The 23,850-nt window shown below is 31.4% G+C and overlaps 1 protein-coding gene across 1 annotated transcript in view; it reads right to left on the reverse strand.

The window, feature by feature from the left end:
• Nucleotides 1-11,692: 11,692 nt before the first annotated feature.
• The window catches only part of LOC129217479 (iroquois-class homeodomain protein IRX-6-like), a 53,402-nt gene continuing 41,244 nt past the window's right edge, over nucleotides 11,693-23,850 (reverse strand). Inside the window, exons 5-6 of the mRNA XM_054851786.1 lie at nucleotides 21,760-22,611; nucleotides 11,693-12,390 (exon numbers count right to left, since the gene is read on the reverse strand). Of these exons, the coding sequence (XP_054707761.1) occupies nucleotides 12,377-12,390; nucleotides 21,760-22,611 (866 nt within the window). The 3' untranslated portion in view covers nucleotides 11,693-12,376. The remainder of the gene's footprint in view (nucleotides 12,391-21,759; nucleotides 22,612-23,850) is intronic.

Below are 23,850 nucleotides of genomic sequence, written 5' to 3' on the forward strand. Positions count from 1 at the left end.
TGTATATATTTTTCAATCTATTGTTGAGCGAGAACTGAAATAAATATTTAACCCGTTGCCAAAGGACAATAAGAAAGCCAGCTCAGCTTTTTGTAATGAAATTTCCTACTGTGATATGTCAATTGAGAATAGATAAAACGTAGAGAGAGAGAGTTAAACCTTCACATTTCTTGAAAGCAACGGTTTTAGGTCCCGTAATTCGCAACTCCAACAAACTATAGGGAGCACTGCAGTCACCGTCTAATGGCAGATGAAAAAGGTAAAACAAACGCGCGCCGTAGCGTAGAAAATGCTAATACGCCTAGTAATTTTTGTTTGTATGCATGACTTTTTTGTTTTATTCTTTTTAAATCAATTTTCAAAGTCTTGTGGGTATTCTGGCCCATGTAAAAAAAAATGAGAATTCAAGAAGCATTACTAAACATTAGAAATTAATACAAATTTCGTAGTTCGTAGTTGTAAGCAGCCATTTCCACGATGTTGAATTCGAAATTTATCAATTCTTGATGAAGACACATTTTGTAGCCATATGAACACTATAAATATTTCATGTAAAGAAACCTTTGTTTATCAGTGTTATCAAAAGAGGAAGATGAAAGTTCTTTGTTTTGTTTGGCTAGCGCTAATTGTTTTACATTCGGTTTCGTATGTTTCTAATTTCTAAATTATGATTTAATTCTGTCATGCATCATCAATAAAATTCTCACGGATACATGGCGGTAGTTTTCTTTTTAATTGATCTTCCATTATTTCTTTAAACTTATCGAATTCTGTTATCTTTCTACCATTTTAATCCACACATGATAAAAAATAAAAATGGTTTACAACTGACATGCAAAATTTCGCCAAGTGTTCTTCGCCTGCATAATACTAAAACTATAACCCTAAACTATAATCGCACTATTTTGGCGATGAAAATTCTCAGCGTTAAACATTTTTCATTCCGTGCTACGATAATATATTCACGAAAATATTTTGCATACTATTCTTCTTTTGAGCTTAAGATTTAAAAAAAAACGTATTTTTACAAATTCACACAAAACAATAAAAAAATTTATCTGGTATATAGTTACCTTCTTCTAAAAAAAAAAATGTTTCGAATAGACTTGCAAATGCAAAGTTTGTTAATCCAGAGTTTTCTTGGGTTTAGGATTTTACGCCATTTACGACAGTCAACTCACTTTTTAGAGGGAAATAATAAAGACTAACATTATTTTGAGGAGTTCGAGAATTAAGGGAGAAAACACTTTCTATTGCTGAAAGCAATCCAAGACACATCGAATGCGTTAATAAATACTCATAACAAACTGCCTATGTTTACGTCAACAGACACACGTGGAACGCAATATTTTAGTTTTTTCGGCAGTTATGTAAATCACCGCATGGTAGCGTATTCGATAGCTGGAGTTGCGAATATATTTTAAAGTGAAGTACTGGAAGGTTCACGCAAAACGCGTGTGTTCTGTCTTCGTAGTTGAACCATGTGACCGGATCGGTGCTTTAGGTTTTCCTAACTAAATGATCAGAAAGTACCGCACCTAGCAACATCTGTTTCTCAGCTGAAATCCATCTGAATTTCGGCACCAATGTCAAGAATACTTTGAGGATTATCTTAATCAACAAATTTTATTTTCGTTCAGATAAATTACAACAGGGTAGTTCTGCGCACAAAAGATCAGTGCAATGGAGGATCTTTATATTTGGTGGAAAGAACAAATTAGCAATATTTGAACTTTAAAAAGTTTTTGTTCAAAAAATCGGACCGCTAATCGGTCGGAGTTGTTTTCGCTCACTGATCGGCTGGATTACAGTAACGTGGTGGCTTGGCGACTTTGGCTATAAACAATACAGTTGCGTGATCATTTGTTTACAATTTAAAGCTACTGTTAATGTAATTTATTGTATTTTTTGTTTATTTGGCGAAATATTTCAAACTGCGAAGAATTGTTTTTTGTTTTTAAAGAGTTTTTAGTCATTTTAGTTGAAGAATGCTTATTTTTCATCGAGAGGGGGGGAATGAGTGATTTTCGCTTATTCAGAGAACTGTTTTTACCTTTATCATTTTTCTAAACGATATCTTTTCGATTGTTTTATTCTTTTTCATATTGGGGGATGTTGCAGCGGGATTTCTCGTTTGTTCTTGATGGGTTGTTAGATTTTTACACTTAATATCTGAGGACGCTTTTTCTCCTTTGAGTATGGTTGAGGAACAAACCATCAAGTACGGGAGAAAAAATAGTTAATAAAACAAATGCTCAATGGGCATTAGATAAATCAAGTTGTAATAAATATGCGCATTCTGACACCATAGCAGCTTAAACCATTTTTTTTAACTTATTTTCTTCAATAGAACGGTTCAAACACTTGATAGTTTATTGAATTTTTTTAATTTTTCAATTTATAAAGTTTCAACAGAACAACGTCTGTCGGATCCTCTAGTATATTTATATATAATTTTGACATAAATTAGAACATACTGCATTTACCAGTTAGGGTCACACTTGCTTAGTTAAGGGCATACTAAAAATTAGTAATAGTCATTCTAGCTGAATTCTATTATTTTCAGAAAAAAAAACGAAAAAAGTTTCAACCACATATTAAAACACTTATTTTCTTGCAAAATAATCGAATTTCCACTTAGCAATTCGAGCAACAGTTAAATTAAAAAATGGGTAACTGAAAAATCCCTTTTGAATGGTTTCGACTAGAGGTGCGACATCGATGGCAAAACATCGATGTTAGAAATTAAAACATCGATGGTATTGATATATCGACCAAAAAAACATCGATGTTTTAAAACATCGACCTTTTTATCAATATATAACATACATTTTTGAATATAATACATTAATTTAAGCAATACAAAAGAATACGTACCCGACGAATATATTGAAAATACTGAACCTTAAAATCATGAATATAATTTAATAAGAATAATTTCGCAACACCTTGGTATTATAGTAGGACAAAAAGTGATAATAACACATGCAGCGATTAATACAAACTAGTTATAGTAATAAGGAAAACTGAATGAAACTAAAAATAATTCTACATCAAAAAGGAATCTAAGAAAAAAATGTATCATTGCACTTACCGTCAGTTGAATGATGAGAAAAAGTTGTGCTAATTATTTTAAAAATACAAAATTAGTTCTAGAAATAATTTTTAAGAGCAAGAAATATGTGTTGTAGTGTTAGTTAATAATTAAACACAAATTGTAAGGCGACTTGTTGGGGGAAGTCGATTAGTAACCTCGACTATTTGTGTTGACAGTTTGGAGAAAAAGAAGTTTGTTTACTTTGTCCTTTTGAAGCACATTTCTCTTTTCGCAGACTATCCCACCAGTCAGAGAAACATCTCTTTCCGATGGAACAGAAGTTGCCATCACTATCAAATACTTTAAAGCAACTTTTACCAGCTCTAAATTTTTAAAGTTATAATTTTCACCGTAGTAACGTATAGGATTTTCCATTAGTTTAATAACTGGAGCCTTGAAATAGACATACAAGTTCTGGTACTAGACAACTAGTGTCAGGTTCTTTCAATAGCTTTGACCTCTTTCTCACTCTCTAGTTAATCTACTTTCTTGTAGTGATGTTCCTAAAAATCATCCTCTACACAGAAAAATTTATCTTATAAAATGGGTGCAAAAAAAAGATTTTTTTTAGGTAACTCCATAAGTAAACTTAATTACCTAACGAGAAAATTTGATCAAATTTTATGATAATTTTCAATTAAAATGCAAAAACATCAACGTCGAAAAAATATCGAAACCTAAACATCGATGTTCCAAAAACATCGAAAGTAAAACATCGATGATAAAAACATCGATGTTTCCAAAACATCGACATCGATGTTGCACCCCTAGTTTCGACTGAAGAACAAGAACAAAAATTTTAAAAAAGTAAATAAATAAATAAATAAATAGAAGTATTGTGCAACTACATTTTTTATTTGTCATCTGCTAAGTTTAGCTTATGTTTTCATCATTAATTCGCAACTCCAATAAACTATAGGAGACGTTACAGTCACTGTCTAATGGCGGATGAAAAAGGTAAAACAAACAAAAACCGTAACTTATAACTTTCTTGGAGCTTTGTGAGTGACAGTAATTTTTCATCGTGTTTGTGGAAAGCTTTCTTTTCTATTCTTCTAAAGTTACAGTACACCACCAACTGTCTGAAGCCTGTAATTTACTCCAAAGGAAACACGTGGAACGGAATGTTTTACCTTTATCGGTAGTATTATTAATCACCGCAAGGTAGCGTTTTCGAACTCTGAAGTTGCGAATTCAAAATAATTTTGAGCAAGAATAGCTAAAAAATCAATATGAATATATACGACCATAAGAAACTAAGGAATGTGTACATTCCAATAAAAAACTGAGACCTGATAAGAAACGACAGTGTCAGATCCTTAAGAAAGGCACCCTTCAAAAACTTAAATGCAAAGACAATTGCATTGTTTTCCTTTTCAGACTTTTTCTTCTCCAAACATAGAAAAAACTTGTGTTCAGAAAAAATTGCGGGGGGTTCTTGAAGATGCTATTTTGGAAATCCACTGATGGTGTTCCTCAAATATCGATTACAAACTATCGATTACGACAATACAAGACAAAACTGCCCATTACTAGTTAGGTGCCCATAACTAGTCATTTTCCCTATATAGAGTTTTCTGTTTCTGGCAACAGCAAGTTTTCTTGAACCAATTAGGTTGTATTACTATTTACTAGGTGGAAAACATTTCTTGATACGAACAAAAATTTTGCAATTTTTTAATTTGGACTTTTTGGGAGCACTTTTTCGGGAAAAAAATGTAGGTCAAAAATATAATTTTTTATTTTATTTTACTGTTAAATATGCTTCTTTTGCTTCCCGTAGTGTCATCTTTACTAGTAATAAAGCTGAAAGTCTGTGTCTCTGGATTTCTGTATGTCTATTACGCGCATAGCGCCTAGTTCGGCCGATTTTCATGAAATTGGTACACAATTAGTTCGTAGCATCGGGGTGAGCACCTCGAAGCGATTTTTCAAGAATCCGATTTTGTTCTTCTATTCCAATTTTAAGAACATTTTATCGAGCAAATTATTATAACGTGAACGAGTAAATTATCATAACATGGTCGACTAAGTTATCATAACGTGTACGAGCAAAGCAAATTGGTGAGAAATTCATCATCCGTTATTTGTAAATATATAGGTGAACCAAATGACCTTCTAATTTTTCTACTACAGGCAAAGCCGTGTGGTTAAGTGTGTGGTTATTCCGCTAGTTAAAGAATAAAATGAGAATGTTAAAAAACATATTCAACATGTAGAATTCAAACTCATAAACGAAGCTTGGCTAGGATGCAATCATTTAAATTTTACAGAATTGGTGAAAACATAATGAAGTTAAATCAATATTTTCATACTTTCATTCAAAATATGGAGCAAAATTTTTATGGGAGTAAAGTGTCGTGTTTCCGTTATTTTCGCTTTTAAACATTCGTCTCGGCAAAATTTAAAATTCATTTTTTGAGATACTTTTTGTCGTCTTTTTTCTTCGCGAAAGTTGTCCTCTCTCAAAATTACTTTAAATATTCAGAGGTAAAATTTTGACAACCTTCTGCTCCTTACTAGGCGTATTTTATTTAAATCGAAATATTTTTGCCGTCAGAATCAATTTTTTTGTTTTGTCCTGAAATATGGATCATACTTTCAATAATGGCTGCGAAATTAGGATTTTTCGCAAAATCCAAGATTAGATATATGGTAAAACTCAAGCTCATGTAATTAATAGTAATGGGGCCGATTCCAAAATTTTAAAAGCATGTTTAAATACATAGTGTCTGATCATTTTTTTAAAAATAATTTGACTAATTTCAATAGTTTTAAAAAATTACTTTAATTGGTGCGTTTTCATTGTTTACGCTTCTGCAGACGACATCACAAATGAGGAAATGCCTTTCACTGATGCCAATGCGCGGAGCAAAATATTTAATTCGAATCTTTACTCACGTGTATTAGCAACAATTTGGTTGATAGCAAGGGTAGAGCGCAATATCATAACCTGGAAACGCGATAGACAAATGCGCCAAAATACATCATTTGTGACGTCATAAAGACCACGCCTTATTTTCAAAAATCGGACATTTAAAAAAATTAATTAAAAACTAAGCGTTGGGAAAATGGGAGTATTTTTCTGTCTCCTATTTTTTTTTTTCTTATTCTATAAATTTTAGTCACTAAAAGTACTAGTTCTGACTGAAAGACACAACCCCAGTCTTAAAATTTATTCACTGTTTCGTAATTACTACTATCAGGGTTTCCGGCTACAGAAAAAGGTTATATATATATATATATATATATATATATATATATATATATATATATATATATATATATATGGGTGAAAATTTAAGATAAATATTTATTTGAGCAAAGAATTTGCATATGATGTAGCTTAATATTTATTTAACGAACAGTAACATCGAAAGAGAACCTTCCATTTGTTTGCTGAAATAAATGTGCATCTCATTATTTTTTAGATATCGGCTATTTTTAAAGAAAAAATTAATTATTAAACTATCTTTGTGATCTGCTTCATAGGCAAAATTATTTGTTTTAAATCAATCATTTACTAGATGGTGTGCTAATAAAGTACTATCAATTGTTATAAAAATGTATCAATGAACTCTCAAAGATAAAAGAGCGCCGAAAATTTCGATTTTGCGGACGAAAGCATTTTGGTGCAGCTTCGATGCAAAAAAAAAAAAAAAGCGTTAAAAATGCGTTTTATTTGGTGCAACTAGGAGCAGAAGATAAACTGTAAGTTCCAAAAGGTGTTTGAGTGTTCAGTAAATAAAAATAATAAACTATTCTGAATCTTTTATTCATGTTTCTTTGTAGCTAAATTCCCAGTATATTCTGTTCATTGATTTATATTGGCTATCTTTAAAAAAAAAAAAAAAAAAAAAAAAAAAAAACAAGCTGATGTGTGCATTACATGACTTCCTTCCTTTTACGTTAATTTAATAATAAAAGTAGTGCCCTGGAGTAAATAAAGAAACACTTTAAATACGTTTTCCCCAATTTTGTTACAAACTGAAGCAAAAAGTTTTTTATACGGATTAATTTTCCCAATATTGGACATTTTAATGTGATTGAATGGTTAACTCTCTAAATATCGCCAATAGTGGCAAAAATGAAACCAAATTAGAAAAAAAAAGGAGCCAACTATTTTGGCGCCATGTTGGCGAAAAAACTTGGCGACCAAAAGCTTGGCGATATGTCGCCAAGTGTTTGCCAAATTATAACACCACTTGAGTTTCCATTGATATTAAAAATGATTTCTCCCCAAAAAGGTGTAAAAGACCCCTTAGGAACATCCGAATGCTACTAAAACGGGAGGTGCACAACTAGATCACACTAGAAGTCTACGTACCGAATTTCAACTTTCTAGGAAATACCGTTTTTGAGTTGTGTGAGATATATACGCACATACGTACATACGCAAATACGTACGTACAGACGTCACGGGAAAACTCGTTGTAATTAATTCAGGGATCGTCAAAAAGGATATTTCTGGCGTCTATACTTAGACACATCCACGTGTGGTCGGGTTGAAAAAAAACTCAACATTCATTCGGGGGCGAGCAAAATGGAAATCAAGGCTGATTTTTGGGTCAAAATTTTTTTGTGAATGCAATACTTCCTTGACTTCGTAAAAGGAAGTAAAAAATGTGAAAAATAGAAAGATCCGAGATGAGACATTTTGAGATCTTTCTAACGTAATTTCCGCTAATGGTGATAGTGAGAACAGCTCGCCAAATTGATTTTTAATGAATGGGATTTTAGAAAAAATTGCTTGAACTCTGTTACTGTAGCTTGTTAATTATAAATCTCAAAAACCATAAAATTTGAAAAAATGTTATAACACGGGTAACAACCCCTAAGAGCAAGGGTGCCCCCCCCCCCCAAAAAAAAGGAGAAAAGTACACCTAAAAACACCCCCTTAAAAAGTTTAATGGCGCAGTCTGCGCCATGACCTCCCCCCCCCCCCAGGTGGGCTTCCCTGGATAACAAGTACTGAAATTCGTCTATAAATTATTCCTTAAGGTTAATTTCTTTTTAAGAAATTGTGTGAAGGTTGTTTGTTGAAAAAAAAAGTTTTATTTATGTTTTGATGCAATTATACAGATAGTAGGGGAATATGGGGCAAAGTGAAATAGCAGACAAAGTGAAAAGTTGAAATATTTACTCTGAGTTTAGCGGTACTTATCTACTAATATTGTAACATTGCAAATGCTCATGTAGACTATTCCAATCAGGAATAAAATACCCCCGAACACTAAAGCATATGATGATACAGGCAATTTCCAAAAAGGGATACTCTTATTGTAATAATTGTTGATAGTCATGCATTAAATTGGTTTATTTGCATTCCTTCCTTTAGTAGTTCACTTATTTATTCATTCAGTCTCTTATTTTCTTATTAATTCACACTCAATTATTCATTCAATTATTTTCTTCATATATTACTTAATTTTATTATTTGTTTATTGTTTCACTTTACTCTCATTTATTCATTCAAAATTTTACTCACTGTTTCATTTGATCAAAAATATGTTTCACAATCAAATAGAAAATTTTTCATTATAAAAATATTTCCTTTTTCATTTTGCCCCATGAAAAAAAAGTGAAAATTTTCCATTATTTTTGAAGGTTCAAAATTATTACCAAAAATGAAAATTGATGTTTCAATGAAAGTTTTATTATAAAATACAATATTCTTTCTTTTTATACTATAATTTTCCAAACAAATTTCCAATTTTTCATTTTGAAAAGCTCAGTTATCTTAGGCATTTTTAATTTCCCCCACATTATTCTACAAGAAATGACATACGTTGCTAGAAATGAATGCATTGTTTTAAGAGTAGAGGAATGTGGGGCAAAGTGAAATGGTTAAGATGACTGAGTTTTTTCAAAATGAATAAATGAGATTTTGCTTTGAAAATTACAGTACATAAAGAAAGAAAAGTTTATTTTATAATAAAACTTGCGTTGAAACAGTATTTTTCAGCTTTGGCCGTAAATTTGAGTCTTAAAAAAAGTATAAAATTTTCACTTTTTTTATGGGGCAAAGTGAAAAATAAAATATTTTTCTAATGAAATATTTTCTATTCGATTATAAAAGCATATTTTTTATCAAAAGAATCAGTAAATAAAAGGTTGAATGAATAAATGGAAAGATAATGAAACAATAAACAAATAATTAAATGAATAAATCAATTAATATATGAAGAAAAATTAATGGGCATTAAAAAAATGCATGTATAAGAAAATAAGTGAATGAATGAATAAGTAAGTGAATTACTAAAAGAAGGAATGTAAGTGAATTATTTAATAAAGGAAAATTTAAGTGATTAATATTAAATGATTGGGTGAATGAAACAAATTATTTCACTTTGCCCCGTATGTACTTGACTAATTTTACTATTTAAATAAGCTTAATATTAACTAAATTAATACTGCATTGAATATTAGGAGTTCTCAATTAATATTTAAAATGTTCTTTACAAGAACTTTATCATTTTATAGTAACGAAATAATTTTTTACTTACAACAAAATATTACAGTATGAGTATCCATTTCTTAAAATTGCCTGCATTAAAAAAGCATTCAATCTTCGGTGGTATTTTTTTCCTAACTAGAAGACTCCATATGGTACTATATCGTTAAAATAATACCAGTTAGGTGGAGCTAAAAGGAGAGTAAATATTTCACTTTACCCCATGTTCCCCTACAATCTTTTTATAGAGTCGCAGCTTGAGCATGAAAGAAATATAGATTTCTTATCGAAAAAATTTAATCTTAGTAAATATATTAGTTATGTATAATCTTTAAAATACTTAAAAATGTAGCATTAAAATATAAATGTAGCGTTTTCATTGTGATTATGAAGCCCAAACCCGAGAATTTCAAACAAAATCCCAGAATTTTACATTTCTATTAAAAACGCAATATCTTGGGAGAAAATCCAAACTCTGGGAGCCCTGGTTGTACTTCAATAGTCATTTACTTTTATCTTATGACTAAACTTTTTTTTGGGATAAAAATCTGGCTGAAAATTAAATTCATGGTGACGTATGCTGCAATTACTCTCTCGTTTTAATTAAACACTCAAAAAAAAAAAAAAAAGTATAAGAATATATAATTAAGAATGATTGCTTTGACGCTTGTGCAATGTTAGTGCATGCGCTTTTTTTTTTTTTTTTACCCTTTTGCTTCCCTGCTAATTTGGGCATATTAGCGTTGTACTAATGACTCTTACTGTTTAGTACAAAGGTGTATATAGAATTCTCATAACTTTTCACTTATAAAAGCTTTCGGGAAAAATTCTCCATGCCAATCAGAACAATTGCAACACCCTATTAAATATCCTAGAGGCGGGATCATTAAAAGCTAATGAAAAGAAACTATGATCAAAGAAATGAAAAGTGTATTTTTATAAATAACGTTGTTATTCTGAAGTATATTAATATTCATGGCTACTGGTAAAAAAAATCATGATATTTATTTAATAGAAAGATAATTTATTAAAAGAAATGTTTATTCATTAGAAGAAATTTAATTAATTAGAGGAAGATGTTATAATTCGTTTGAAGTAAGGGAATGTGGGGCAAAGTGAAATAGTTAAGATGACTGAGCTTTTTTAAAATAAACAAACTGGAAATATGTTCTGAAAATTACAGAAAAAAAAGGAAAGAACATTGTATTTTATAATAACACTTGCAATGAAACATTATTTTTAATTTTTGGCAGTAAATTTGCACCTTCAGAAAAAAAAAGTGGAAAATTTAACTTTTTTTTTTTCATGGGGCAAAGTGAAAAATAAAATATTTTTCTAATGAAATGTTTTCTATTAGATTAAAAAAAAAAGGATTTTAGATCAAATGAATCATCAAATAAAAATGTGAATGAATAAATAAAAAGATAATGAATAAATGATGTAAATTAATACAAATATAAAGAAAAATAAATGAGTGAGTAAATGAGTGAACCAATAAGAAAATAAGTGAATCCATGAACAAAGAGAAGGAATGTAAATTAATTAATTATTACATAAATATGTTAGTGACTTAGTAACTGATTGAGTAAACGAAATCAGCGATTTCACTTTGCCTCGCATATACTTGACTTATTGATCAAAATATTTGAAAAAGAAATAAACTTAATTTTAACTACATCAATAGCGCACCGAATACTTGAAGGTCTCAATTAATATTTTGAATACTAATAACATGAATTTTACCCTTTTATAAACCAAAAAGAAGTTTTGATTTTCAGAAAATATTATAATAAGAGTGTCAATTTTTGAAAATTTCTTGTATTATAATATGCTTTAATCTTTGCCGATATTTTTTTCTGACTGGAATAGACTACATGTGCTAAAAGAATAGACTATATTGCTAAAATATTGCCACATAGGTGGCGCTAAAAGCAGAGTAAATCTTTCGCCATTTCACTTTTCCCCACATTCCCCTACCTTTTACTATAGTGCCTAGGCACTATACTTTTACTGCAATGCATTCATAGTAACTGTTGTTTAAAAATGAGGAAAAGACAATAAGTAAGTCATCAATTTCTATTCTTTTTTATTATTCTTTCAATAATTTTAACAAAAAATACTTTTACATAATATGTAAATTACAAAACATGAATAACAACGCAGTGCATTTTCACATAAATTAAACTAGATTTTTCAGTGGAATTTGATTGCAATGACGACGTCATCACCTCCTGTTACAACTAACGAATGACATATGTACAAGTGATGAAGTTAACATTTTGTTTTTACGCACAATAAATAAATTCAAGCAGTTCATGTCGCAGCTTGCATGTAGAAGAAAGTAAAGCTTTTTTTCTGATTGTTCACTTCACTTCAGTTCTTTTCATTGATGAGTAAAATGCTTTTAATAAATTGGAGATCTCACAATTTCGAATGATGACCTCATGATAATGAAGAATTTTACGTGAAAAATGCGTTCAATTTTCAACGACCTGCGTGACATTTGATACCACGTATTTTTTACATACAAAGTTTATTTTCCCTTCGAAGCAAAGATAAAGTTACAGTTTCAGCAAATCTATGACTGCTACGATCTGTCAACTTTGTTGGAAAAAAACCTCTGCTTTAAGAACATCAGGACACTTGCTAATAATGCCAAAGTTAAAAAACAAATCAGTTGATGATTTTACTCGCAGAGTAAAGAATTCAGAATGTGATGTACATGATTCAGTTCACGAAAACTTGTGATTGAAGTGCTGATTGAGGGATGAATTACATTAATTTACATATTTTTTTTTGTACATGATGAAGTTTTTCTCTTAACATCAGCTGTGGTTTCCTAAAAAGAAGAAAAACAATACTTATTAGATAAAAATATAATTTTAATCAATAGACTATTAAATGAACATTTCAGTTTTAGAGATTTTTTGTACTAAACACAAAAACTAATATTTGCTGAACTACAGCGACATTTTAAATACCTTTTATCCTCACATTTGAACCAAAAATATATTTGATGAAGCATTTTGAATTCATTTAATGTGATAATTGATAATGGAAGGGATTATAAAAATGTATTATAAAGTCTAAGCAATAGTCTTAGATGGACGATGAATATAGCAAAAGGCAATTTGTAGGTATACCCTGCCTTTTTAGAATTGAAAATGGAAAAGATAGTAACGCAACTTTAAAATGCACAACTAATGTTTGCAAGAAACTTCGGACATGTGTTTCTGGATTCAGTAACGTTTAATGCAACAGTGAGCTTATTGGATGAAAAAGCATTCCACACACACAACTTCTGTCGGATATCTTTTTATCTATAATTGCACTTCTTTTGCTTTGCAATATCGAAGCATGTGTCTGCAGTTTCTTGCAAATTTGTATTTTAACGCTATTATTTTCTTTTCCTTTCCAGCACAAAGGTATTTGTTAATTTTTTAAATGAAAATGTATCTCTTTTAAAGAGGGGCACCCTGAAATTATTGGGTGGGCGGAACGTCTCAATTTGCCATAGGGTACCTCAAATTGTGATAAGTTTTACAAATGGAACTCCAAACTTTGCCAAATGAGGATAATTTTGCCGAATAGAACTTCAAATTTCGCCAAATGATGATTTTGCCGAATCGTCAGACAAAATTTGCGAAATAAGGAACTTTTTGTGAGGTACAGAGACCTCCCATTTATGGTAGGTGAGGGAGACTTCTGAGTGTCATGTAATGACCTCCCATTGCCCATGCTTTTAAAATTGAAACGTACGCATGAACAAAAGCAAAACGATCTCGTATAAAACAGATTTGTAAAACGTTCCATGTTTCCAGATTACAAAAAAAAAGCGTACCTTCAATGTTTTGCAAATTTGTGCTGTTTTTATGCAATAGGGATTTTACTTCTACTCTCTAGCACTAAGGCATTTTTTTCTCTCATAGACATGAATACTCTAACGCAATTATGTTCTTAATTTAAATTAAGATTAATGATTTAATTACTTCTGATTTAATTTTGATTTAATTTTTTCTGACGTGAGCTAATAGACAGAAAATAAATATGCTAAAATTTTTAGCATGTCTAATAATAACTATCGGGTTTTATCAAACTACTCAAAAAGGGGAAGGAATAGTTAACCGCCATTTTAGAACTATCTATATGTGTAAATAAATGCTTGTCTTAATGTTATTTTACAAAATATGCTTACCTTAATAGAATATGATATTAAACACTCTTAACTTGGTACTTAAAATACTTTCGTAATCAGTAACAAGGGCTTGTTCGAGGAACGTGTGCTTGTTTGAAAGCGATGAAATTTGACCATTATCTACATCATGAAGGTTGAATTCATTTAAAGAAGCGACGCGTGTCTTAAAAAAAAAAAAAAACATTCTATTTGAAACACATCTGGTTATATTGTTGATTTTTTTTAGTATAAATGCTAACATGTTCCTGTAAAAGATCGACAAAACCAACTGCTTTCCAAGTGTGAAACCTTTTTCTCTTTAAAATAATTAGCGTCTTTTGAAACCCGAACATGATCAATGGACAATTGAATCTACCAGGTGTTCCGGTTTCAATTTTTTCTTCTTTTCCCCCAGCAGAATAGTTACAAAAGTAGATATTCACTGAGCTTCGAATCGAATTTTGCCCTTTTTTTATCCTATTGCAATTGTTTTTATTTAATTATTGGAAGCTGTTCTGCGCGTTCCGAGCCATGCATTTAATGTTTAACGACTAGGTTTTTTTTTTCTAATTCTAGGCGAAGAAAGACAACAAATATGTTGAAGTGATTAATTGTTTTCGAGAGGTATGAATATGGCTTGGTAACAAAGGGTTAAAGCAGATGACTGAGAGAGAAAAAAATGGCTGTGGTTTCATTGAAAGGTTTGGGAAATACCCTTCTGAAAAACGAATAAAACGGTATTTTTTAAAAACTGTGGAAGTTTAGTTAGTAATATTCAATGATTCAATTCAATTTTTAAAGCATTTGATGCAATATTTGAGTAAGTACAAAATCTATGAGTATGCATTGCGCTAAATATTTTCGTAATTTGGGCGACAGCGAAAATATCGTGTAAAAACGGTTTGATTTGAGGTTCTGGCTACAACACTAGCTGGTTTCATTGAAAGATTTAGGAAATCCTCTTTATGAAAAAACGAACAAATGGGAATTTTCTTAACACTGTGGAAGTTTTAATAAACTGATGTAGAATTTGTGTGTGTGTAAAATTTATGAGTATGCATTGCTTAACGCATTTTTGTAATTTTGGCCGAGGAGAAACGAACCTCTATTGAAAAGACGAATAAATGGGTAGTTTCGATAAGGGAAGTTTTAATAAATGGATGCATTATTTTCATAAGTAAAATCTATGAGTATGCATTGCTTAACGCATTTTCGTAATTTAGGTCGCGGGGAAAAAATCACGGTTTCAATCGCAATACTGAAAAAATTCAACACGTTCTACTCCCGATATCTTACCTCGGAGATTGATATACAGGAATCGCGTAAAAATTCATTTATTTTTGTTTTTACACACTTATTTATTCATTTATTCTTTATTAATTTTTATTGATATATTTTTGTAGGTAAATTTAATTTTTCCTAGTTTTTATGATGTCATAAAAAAACTCCAGACTCATTAAGAAAATGCTTCGAATTGTTATTTAAAGTTCATTCGAACGTTTCAACGAAAAGATTCCTTAAATCCAACAGAAAATTATGAAATTATTTTATGAAATATTTCATAATTTATTATTATTATTATTATTATTATTATTATTATTATTATTTATTATTTTTTATTTTATGAAATTATTCAAAATTGTAAGCCATAACACCATAATCATACACCCAGAGGTGGATACAAGAGGAGGGTCATGTGGGGTCAAGGCCTCCTATAAACCATCGACAATAGTGTCCGTCCACATTAACACTTTATGAATAAAATGTAAACGATTTAGCAGTCTTTCCAAATCATTAATCAATTTTGAAAGTAAATATTTGACATACTTCTTTATTCCTGGCCGATTTGGTGCTTTTTATTAATGCTTAAGCAGTTCTTCAAATTTTTTGTACCCAAAATCGTGGATTCGTTCATGAGAGAGAGGGGTATCATTCTTCAGCATGACTCCCCCCCCCTAAAACGGTTGTCTGAATCCGCCATTGCATAATTAACCTAATGCATGGAAAGTTTTAGCACTTTTGTTTCAAGAATATTAATTTTAAAGCTGTTACTATAAAATTGTAGACATGATACATTTGATAAGCATATTTGTTGCATTATAAGCTGATCAAGTTTCCAGATACTAAAGAATAAAAATTACAGAAACATGAGTACGAGGTCAATTGATATTGCATTGGCATCGTAATTGGAAAATAATTGCTTCGTCTCCATTTTTAATGAAATTAATGGACGGATTACATATAGACAGTTAACGAATCATTAGAAAGACAACATCGGAGTTCTGTCCATAAAAGTAAGATTAATGTCGCCCAATAATTATTAATAACGTTATGAATCAAAATTATGATTTATGAATGAAAGTTCTTCTGTAATTATTTCACCAAATAAATAAATTTGAATGTTCTTTTTAGGCAACTAATATCTTCTGCTTTTGGTTTTTCTCTGTTATCATGTTTTCTTAATACGTTGATAATTTACCAAAAAGAAAAAATCATGTGGACAGAGCTTTTTTGATACAGTAAAATGATTATGAAATTTTCTGGTCTTTAATAGTCCTTTTAGAATGTTAGTGCAGACTGCCATTTCTTTCAGTATAAAACCAATAACTGCACACTACTCGTAGTACCTCACACGAAGAACATTGATTGATTCACAAAACCTCTATTTTGGAATGTTTTCAGCATAATTAATGTATGGTATGTTTCAAGTTCTGGAGGACAGATACATCAATTAGCTTTCTTTAGCAATGACAAATAACTTTCGACCACATTCGTTATATTTAACCGTTTACCCGCCAATGTTCCAAAAATGGAACATCATATTTAAGTGAAAATTTTCCCAAGAAATAACGTTAAAATAAACAAGTTTTTTTTAACACAGTTTAGTCTTATTTAAAAGTATTTTTTGATTTCCTGCTTGATTGTTTATATGTTTTCAATTATTTATTGCGATTTTTCAAAGATGAGTGTTTTTTTAGCTTTTTGCAACTTTTACTTATAAAATTTACCAAAAATTGACTTTTTCAGAAAATGTGATGATATTTATTATAGTTGAGAAAAATACTTCAATGTACGATTTTAAAATGCTTGTAGAAATGTACAATGATATTTCCGAAAGGTGTACCCCTTCAAAATAGCATGTTCCAATTTTGGAACATTGGCGCTTTTAGGGAGTCAAATTTCCAAGAAGTAAATCGTTGGACTTCCAAGGGGAAATTTCATTTTTCGTAATATATGTTTCTTTTTTTTTCTCATTTTGAATGTACTCTGATGTAGATGTTGGCAAAACCAAGTAAGTTTATATTTTGAAAGGATATGACGTTTCGTTAGCAAAGAAAATAATAACAGTCTTCTGTTTGACGGACTATATGGCTCCGAATCCACACCTGCTCGGACAGCTGCATTGTCACGTAATAATAAAAAATAATATTAGTGAGAGTTTTATTCTTCATATTTTAAGTGCAGTTCAATAATTCGCTAGCTTTGTTTTCGGGCGAAACGAAATTCTGTTTGACGTATACCAACTGTTCATAAATGTTAAAAAATGTCTACAAGATTTCTTACTGTAGAACAAGCTGTGGCTTATTTAGAGACATTGTCAGATTCGGATTTGTCAGATGTAGATATATGCCAATTACCCCCTGATGAACTAGGCAATATCACTGAGGAAGAATAGATGTTGACAGAGATGAAATGCTACAATTTTTTGGTTTGTTGCTATTGAGTGGGTACCATTCTGTTCCTTCTGAAGATATGTATTGGAGCAGTGCAGAAGATACATCTGTGCCAATTGTACGAACAGTTATGCCTCAAAATCGTTTTCGAAAAATAAAAAACAACTTTCATTTGATGGACAACCATGAATTAAAACAAAATGACAAACTAAGAAAAGTTTTCCTTATTTACGAAGAATTGTGTAAAAACCCTCAACAATTTGGTGTATTTCATGAAAAATTAAGCATAGATGAATCTATGGTTCCCTACTACGGTCGGCATTCATGTAAAATGTTTATTAGATGAAAACCAATAAGATTCGGCTTCAAAATTTGGATGCTGTGCTCTTCAAGTGGATACCCATATTCCATGGAGATTTATTCAGGCAAAAAAGAAGGATCCCCTGATCTGCAATTAGGATCCAGAGTTGTCAATGACCTATTATCAGTTTTGACTTACACGTCTAAGCATGAAGTATACTTTGATAACTTTTTTACATCATATGACTTAATTTCTCAGCTATCAAAACAAAAGTGTACGAGCAACAGGAACAATTCGTGAAAACCGAACTGGCCATTGTCCACGGAAATCCAAAAAAGCCCTTTCTAAAGAAGATCGCGGAAATTTTGACTATCGATCTGATGGATCAGTGTACATGTGCAGCTGGAAAGATAATGCAGTGGTTACAGTAGCATCTAATTGTTATACACATGAGACATTTGCATCTGTAAAATGTTACTCAAATGCGCAGAAATGCAAGATAGATGTGCCACAACCTCATCTTATCAAGAGATACAATGAAGGAATGGGGGGTGTGGACGTCTTGGATAAACTTTTAGGGAGCTACAGACCTCATTTGAGGAGTAAAAAATGGTGGTGGAATCTTTTTAGCAATGCGCTGAATATTTCAGTTGTAGCTAGTTGGTTACTTCATTGTGATTTACACGAAGTCAAGATGAAGCATTTAGAGTTCCGAAGAGAAATAACAACTCACCTCCTAAGAAGAAAACTACTAGTGGAAAGTCCTCCAGGGCCTCGTTGTCATTTACATAAACGGTCAAGAATGTCTGACGGACATTATATTGTATCTGCATCCCAAGGACGTTGCGCGGTGTGCAAAAAAAATACGACTAAGAAATGTTTACATTGCGACAAACGACTTCACCAGCAACGCTTCCTTTCATATGATGGGCATTAGATATTTCAGTATTGGATTTTCTGAATTCTGATATGTACACAAATGCAATTTAAAATATTATTTTTTCCGCAATAAAGTATGCTAAGATAAAAACCGCATTCAAAACCTCTTAGTTTAAAAAAATTCTCTGAAAAAAAAAACTTCATGCAAAACGCCAATGTTCCAAAAATGGAACACACTGAAAATCATAGTAAAAATTTTTTTTCTGGAAATTTTATTTTATTTCTGTATTTACTAGACATAAATAGACATAATTGCAAAAAATTACTCAAATTTGATCATCCGTCAATAGTTCGGCGGTTAAACGGTTAATTGTTTATAGTAAACTACGGTGCAACAGTTTATAGTAATTGTTTATAGTAAACTACGGTGCAACGGTTAATAGTAAACTACAGTGGAACAGCGTTTACATTTCTCACAAAGGGACGACTTACAAATGACGAAATAAAAGACATTTTTAAAAAAACAAAAGAATTTACTGCATGATTTACTGACAATCTGAAACAACTTTTCTATTACTGATATGACGAATATAATTCCGCTATAGCGTTTTTTATTTGTCCGACAAAAAAAAAAAAAAAATTTGAAAAAGTTTAAATTCAATACTTTAGTATTGAAGAATGCAAGATGCTGCTTATTGTGACGTAATTACCACTATAAGATTTTTTCCCCCAAGAAAATTTTAACATAAGCTTATTTTAAAATTTTCTTTAGCAGATAATTTCATTGATTTGTTGTTGGATATTGCTGAATTTAGTTATTTCGATATTTTTGTGATAGTGTTATAGCCAGAATCACCCTTTTAGCAGATTCTCGTTCCTTCCCTCCCCTTCTCCAGTTTTAGAATAAATTAAGACTTGGTAGAAAAATCTAAGATGTAACCTGGAAGGACTTAAAACCGAGGTTAACGTTGCACAAAACGAAAGATTTTGCTATTAAAGTATTTAAGTGGGACTGAATTGGGACTAAGCTTAACTTTGTATAGCTGCACAAGGTGGAAAGCGAGAAATTTTTTGATTAGTTGGAACAGAAAAGTATCAACTAATGTTAAGAAGTAACTATAGCTCCTTAAATCTTAGATTTAAGGAAGTGTACTTAACACCTAGCACATCAATTTTTAATTCCTCTGTCTATCCGATAAAAAGATAAGATAAAAACTAAGTTAATTTTTTTGAAAGTTAAATTTATTTCCTACTTACGTTATACATTATCGTAATTTCTAAATTGAAAAATAGGTACATCCAAGGGTTTATCTACAAAAATATTGACTTTGTTTAGTAACTCTTCCCAAATTCGAAAAAAAAAAAAAAAAAAAACTTTTAAACAGAGCGTTCATAAAATTCGAAACAGCTTAAACTTTGCTTCAACTAATGTATTTTTTAAAACCTTCATAAAATTTATAAGGGCTTAGACTTTGATTTATATTAGCTAACATATTTCTGAAACTGCTATGCATTTCTTCTGTTTGGAAGTTTTTATTGTTACTAATTTTTGTTTTATTTATATTATTTGAACATTTATTTGAAAACTATGCTTTTTTATGAATTCAGTTCTTAGTTAAAACATTTATCTTTTCAAAAACAGGACCGTAGTTTATAACAATATTTCAGTGCAAGACTCTAAGCAGTTTTTCACAAAATCCCAAACCATTTTTCAAAAATGTAACGTCATTTTTTGCGAAATTCTAAACTATTTTTCTTAACAAAACCCAAACAGGCCCAGTGGCTACAATACATGTATGATTCTCTAGTGTTCCAAATGAACGATATTGTCTTTATACAGAAGTAAACTGCTTGGTGTGCTTTAACATTTAGGAATATTTATCGGTCAAGTTTTCACTCTATTGCACACTTATCTTCACTTGTCTTTTCCTGATACTTTTTCCCAACTTTCCAAGAACAAACATTCCCTGAGAAAAGACAAAGTTTTTGCCACACACCAAGCCAGGAAGCACATCCCAACTGCTTAATCTCCCCATCAATGGCGGAAATAATGAATCGAAGCAATTTTCTCCATAGGTAGCCCTACTACAACTAATGCAATCTCACTCAGTGAGACTGGGACTTCGGAAGATCTAATAACATAATTCGATGTCAGTCGATGATGAATTATGCTCTTTGTCATTACAGTATCTAGAAGGTTAATCTCTTTCTGTGAACTTGTTCTGTTGGCGTCTCAATTACATTAGGATGTACGAAAGCGAGAAAGGCAGGTGTCCAGAGCTGCTATCCTTTATTTAATAAGGGCAACTTTGTTATATAATTCTGTTAACGTGATTTAAATGTTAAATTTAAGAAGTTGTAAAGCCGTATTATTACATTAGAATAAATCCAAGGAAATTAGGAACTGAAATTTGAATCTGTCGTGTTTCAGTTCATATTGAGTCACGTAGTATTAAGAAAAATAATAAAATTTGAGTAAAGGAATTAAAAATATCGAATGTGAACAAAAAATTGCATTTTGTTGTAATTGAACTACTAGTTGTGTACTAGTTGTGACAAAAATACAAATTGCACCAAGAATGATACGTTATTACTTTAAATATACTTGTATCAGAATTGAAGAAAAGGAAAAATAAATCCAGATTTCACATTACGCTCTACTATAGTTGCTTATAGTATTGGTGTCATATTACGGGTATGTGCGCAGTTTGAGTGACATTATGATCAATTAAAAACAGTGCCGAACTTTGGGAAATAGCCTGCAAATTTTGAACACAGCAAAATATTGTTTAGGAATAATTCACACCGCACTTTTGAAATCTTGTCATTTACTAAATCTCCAGATGAGTTGGCTTTTATCGTACCAATTGCTTGTTCGCTGTTTAAATCTTCATGCAGAAAAGCAAACAAAAAAACTGGTGAACACTGAAAAAAGTGAAAAACTTTTTTGGAAACTTGTTGAAACCGAATATTCCCGTTGTAATACTTCAATCTGAATGCTCATATTTCAGTTTAAATAATTTGATGCTTAAAAAAATATGACTTCAATATTCTAGAGCAATGTTTAAATTTGTCACTCGTATGAAAATATTTTTACTTTTTACGGGATTGCTTACACAGTAATTTTGCAAAATCTTAAGCTAATGCAACTGAAGACAGAATGCAAAATTTTATTCTTACCTTCTTCGGATTTTGCCTTGTTGTATGTTGTCGTTGGAGAACTCTGTTGCACATGAGATGGATTTGCATTGAATCCCACAGGGTAACCAAATGGAGATGTTCTGAGGAAAGCGGAATGTAGTGTCCTTAAGTCCAATGTAGGAGGCATAGAGTTTGCTTGAGTAGTGTAATAATGACTATGGTCCATGGATCGCAGATTTCCTGCAGAACTTTCACTACAAGGCAGCAACCTGCACCCAAGTAAGCGATTGTATGTTAGACTGGGAGACAGGCTATTTGACTGGTCCATTCCAGAAGACAATATTGCAGGCGAACCGTTAGAAGATGGAGACACGGAATGTAGTTCTCCAACTTCTAAAGGAGTGACACGTCCATATTTATCACTAGGGTTATGAATATCACCACTCCTCCATAAGGGAGGAGAAGACATAGAAGATTCGGCTGAACTGTCTTGATGAATCCTGGATAAGTTTCTGAGGTAGGGCGAAGATTGTGCAGCATCCGAACTAGGATAAGATTCGTGGTACATAATCCTTCGTATTCTTTTGTTGAAATCTTCCTGCTGAGAATCTTGCAAACTATGTTTCCTTGAAGTTGGTGGACTTTCTGAAGTTGCAGTTTGGGCAAGAGACCATATTTTAGGCTTTTGTACAACGGGATCTACTTCAGGTTTATTAGATTCGGGAAGATCAGTTCCACTAAGCTTTTTTACTGGGGAATCTTCATCAGTTTTAGATGGAATGGGAAGATTTCTCGAAACTTCAACCTTGTTTTTCGGAAGTGAGTCATTTTCAGAAGATTTCTCTTCGCAAACTTCTTTTTTATGACTGTTGATTTCCTTGGTGGAGTTTTCTAAAAATAAAATCAAACGTTAGGAAAACATTTTTCAAAGATTTTTAGAAAATTACACTTTGAATGCATAAAAATCTCAAGAAAACCTATGGTTTTGCATTCTTTTTCTTTTCGAATAAACTTGTTTGCTTTTTGAACAAAAGAAGCAACTGAATTCTTTCCATTTTCTTATCAAACGAGGAAACAATTTGCTTTATTTAACAAGCGAACGAAACAATACCTTCACTATTTTACAAAAACTCGCAAAAACTGGTTGTCATAAACGCCAAGACAGCTTCGAGAAATATTCGTGTACTTCATTAGTATGTATAAAACTGGCAGGGGAAAGACAAAATGGCAGTGGAAATAGAAAAGGGAGGCGGAGGTCGAAGACGAGGAATGCATAAGCCATTTTCTCTTCTGAAGAAATGAGGGGAAAAAAAGCACAAACTAAGTAACACATTACACCGGTCGTTACGCAAAACATATACCCAGCTAAATGCGCTTTTCATGCCATTGTTGAGTGCTAATGTCTCAATTTCGAGATGACAGAATCACATGCGAGTTAGATTTACGACATAATAAGACACCGCGGCTAAGAACAGCATCATGGAACATGTGGTTGCGTGCCCCGCTAACACCCCAAGAGTGTCTTTGAGATTTCCCGCGCCTCTGCTTTTCCAACCCCTCCTCCGCCCTCTCTCATCGACTTTGATTTTTGAACTCGCAGAATTTCTTCAGCTCTTAAAGGTCTTCTTTTTGCTTTTTTTCGTTTTTACCTGCGCATCTTTCACGTCTGCGTTCGGTGTCATCTCTCATTTCGATTTTTTTCCTCCTTGCAGGTGTTTTCGTTTTGTTACATTTATTTTTTGAGGCACGCTTTCCGCAGTTTTATTTCCACATCAGATAATGTTTTTAAGCATAAACTGCGTGAAGTTTTAGTGTTTTTTTTTCCATCAATTATGCTAAATCTAAAGCAAGAAATTACGTAATACTCGTTTCAGATTTATTTTCCCCTACTGCCACTAAACTTATTTTTAAAGTTCAAAATTATTATTAGAACAGTTACATTTTTCGTGTTTATATTTCAATCACCAGCTCAGTAGCAGAGAATTAGTAGAAGCAACTTCACATGTATTTGAATTAAAATTCAAATTGCTGCAGAAGATGTTGAAAGCATCACTCATCATTCCGTACTTCTGTTTGGAACGCAGTTTTAAAGAGAATAGCATTTTGGTAATATTAGAAGAAGTTCAAAGA

The sequence above is a fragment of the Uloborus diversus genome, chromosome 2 (assembly GCF_026930045.1).
Source record: "Uloborus diversus isolate 005 chromosome 2, Udiv.v.3.1, whole genome shotgun sequence".
NCBI classification, from domain to species: Eukaryota; Metazoa; Arthropoda; class Arachnida; order Araneae; family Uloboridae; genus Uloborus; species Uloborus diversus.